Source organism: Acanthisitta chloris, unplaced genomic scaffold, assembly GCF_000695815.1.
Source record: "Acanthisitta chloris isolate BGI_N310 unplaced genomic scaffold, ASM69581v1 scaffold11062, whole genome shotgun sequence".
Lineage (NCBI taxonomy): Eukaryota > Metazoa > Chordata > Aves > Passeriformes > Acanthisittidae > Acanthisitta > Acanthisitta chloris.
In genome coordinates, this window is record NW_008662177.1 from 6,136 (window position 1) to 8,247 (window position 2,112).

Genomic DNA, 2,112 nt, shown 5'->3' on the forward strand with positions numbered 1-2,112 from the left:
AGCCATATTGTCAGTATGGGAACCATATTGGTGGCCCTCTTGAAGGCCATCTTGAACACCCATCTCAGGCAGCCATATTGGTGGCCATATTGGTAGCCATGGTGACCATATTGGAGGCCATCTTAGTGGGCATCTTGGCAGCCATATTGTCAGTATCGCAGCCATATTGGTGGCCATATTGATGACCATCTTGAACACCCATCTCAGGCAGCTATATTGGCCAGCTAGACCATTTTGCTGCCATCTTGGCTGCCCACTCCTGTTGGTCGGCCATCTTGGCACAGTCTCACAGAGCCCTGGGGAGGGTGTGGGCAGGGCAGGGGGCAGAGCTGACCTGGGAAGAGGACTCTGGCGGCCATGCCAGGCAGGACCATGAGGAACATGGGCAGCACCTTGAGGTAGCCACAGACGACGCAGCCAGCGCGAACGTGGGTCAGGGAGCGCCCGGCCAGGCAGCGCTGCACGATCACCTGCGGGGGCACCAGTGCTCCCAGTGCCTCCCAGTGCCAGCCTGGGACCAGCCTTCCCAGTGCCATCCCAGTATCATCCCAGTTCTCCCAGTTCCAGCCTGGTGCCATCCCAGTACTCCCAGTTACAGGCTGGGGCCTACCAGTGCCATCCCAGTACCATGCCAGTGCTCCCAGTTCTAGCCTGCTGCCTCTCAGTGCCATCCCAGTGCTCCCAGTTCAGCCTGGTGTCTTCCCTGTGCCATCCCAGTGCTCCCAGTTCCAGCCTGGTGCCATCCCAGTACTCCCAGTTACAGGCTGGGGCCTACCAGTGCCATCCCAGTACCATGCCAGTGCTCCCAGTTCTAGCCTGCTGCCTCTCAGTGCCATCCCAGTGCTCCCAGTTCAGCCTGGTGTCTTCCCTGTGCCATCCCAGTGCTCCCAGTTCCAGCCTGCTGCCTCCCAGGGTACTCCCAGTGCTCCCAGTTCCAGCCTGCTGCCTCCCAGGGTACTCCCAGTGCTCCCAGTTCCAGCCTGCTGCCTCCCAGGGTACTCCCAGTGCTCCCAGTTCCAGCCTGCTGCCTCCCAGGGTACTCCCAGTGCTCCCAGTTCCAGCCTGCTGCCTCCCAGGGTACTCCCAGTGCTCCCAGTTCCAGCCTGCTGCCTCCCAGGGTACTCCCAGTGCTCCCAGTTCCAGCCTGCTGCCTCCCAGGGTACTCCCAGTGCTCCCAGTTCCAGCCTGGTGCCTCCCAGTTCAAGTCTAGTGCCATCCCAGTGCTCCCAGTTACAGCCTGAGCCCTCCCAGGGGCTTCCCAGTGCCATCCCAGTACCATCCCAGTGCTCCCAGTTCCAGCCTGTTGCCTCCCAGGGTACTCCCAGTGCTCCCAGTTCCAGCCTGGTGCCTCCCAGTTCAAGTCTAGTGCCATCCCAGTGCTCCCAGTTACAGCCTGAGACCTCCCAGGGGCTTCCCAGTGCCATCCCAGTACCATCCCAGTGCTCCCAGTTCCAGCCTGCTGCCTCCCAGGGTACTCCCAGTGCTCCCAGTTCCAGCCTGGTGTCTTTCCTCTGCCATCCCAGTGACATCCCAGGGTGCCATCCCAGTGCTCCCAGTTACAGCCTAGTGCCTTCCTCTGCCATCCCAGTGCCATCCCAGTGCTCTCAGTCCCAGCCTGGGACCTCCCAGTGCCATCCTGGTGCCTTCCCAGTGCCATCCCAGTGTTCCCAGTTACAGCCTGGGACCTCCCAGTGCCTTCCCAGTGCCATCCCAGGGCCATCCCAGAGCACCCAGTTCCAGCCTGGTGCCATCCCAGTACCATCCCAGGGCTCACAGTTACAGGGTGGAGCCTCACAGTGTCTCCCCAGTGCCTTCCCAATGCTCCCAGTTACAGCCTGGTGCCATCCCAGGGCTCCCACTTCCAGCCTGGTGTCTTCCCAATGTCTTCCTAGTCCCATCCCAGTGCTCCCAGTTACAGCCTGGGACCTCCCAGGGAATTCACAGTGCCATCCCAGTGCTCCCAGTTCGAGCCTGGTGAGTCCCAGTTGAAGCCCAGTTACCCTCCCAGGGCTCCCAGTCCCTCCCAATCACCACCCATTCCCTCCCAGTCCCTCCCCATCCCCTCTCAATTCCTCCCAATCCCTCCCAACCCCCTCCCAGTGCCTCCAAATC

At 61.4% G+C, this 2,112-nt stretch overlaps 1 protein-coding gene across 1 annotated transcript in view; it reads right to left on the reverse strand.

Moving 5' to 3' along the window:
- Positions 1–470, reverse strand: part of LOC103798256 (sodium/glucose cotransporter 2-like) — a gene marked incomplete at its 5' end in the record, with an annotated part of 5,790 nt that extends 5,320 nt beyond the window's left edge. The window contains one exon of the mRNA XM_009070507.1: positions 335–470. Coding sequence (XP_009068755.1) covers positions 335–470 — 136 coding nt within the window. The remainder of the gene's footprint in view (positions 1–334) is intronic.
- Between the last annotated feature and the right edge of the window lie 1,642 nt (positions 471–2,112).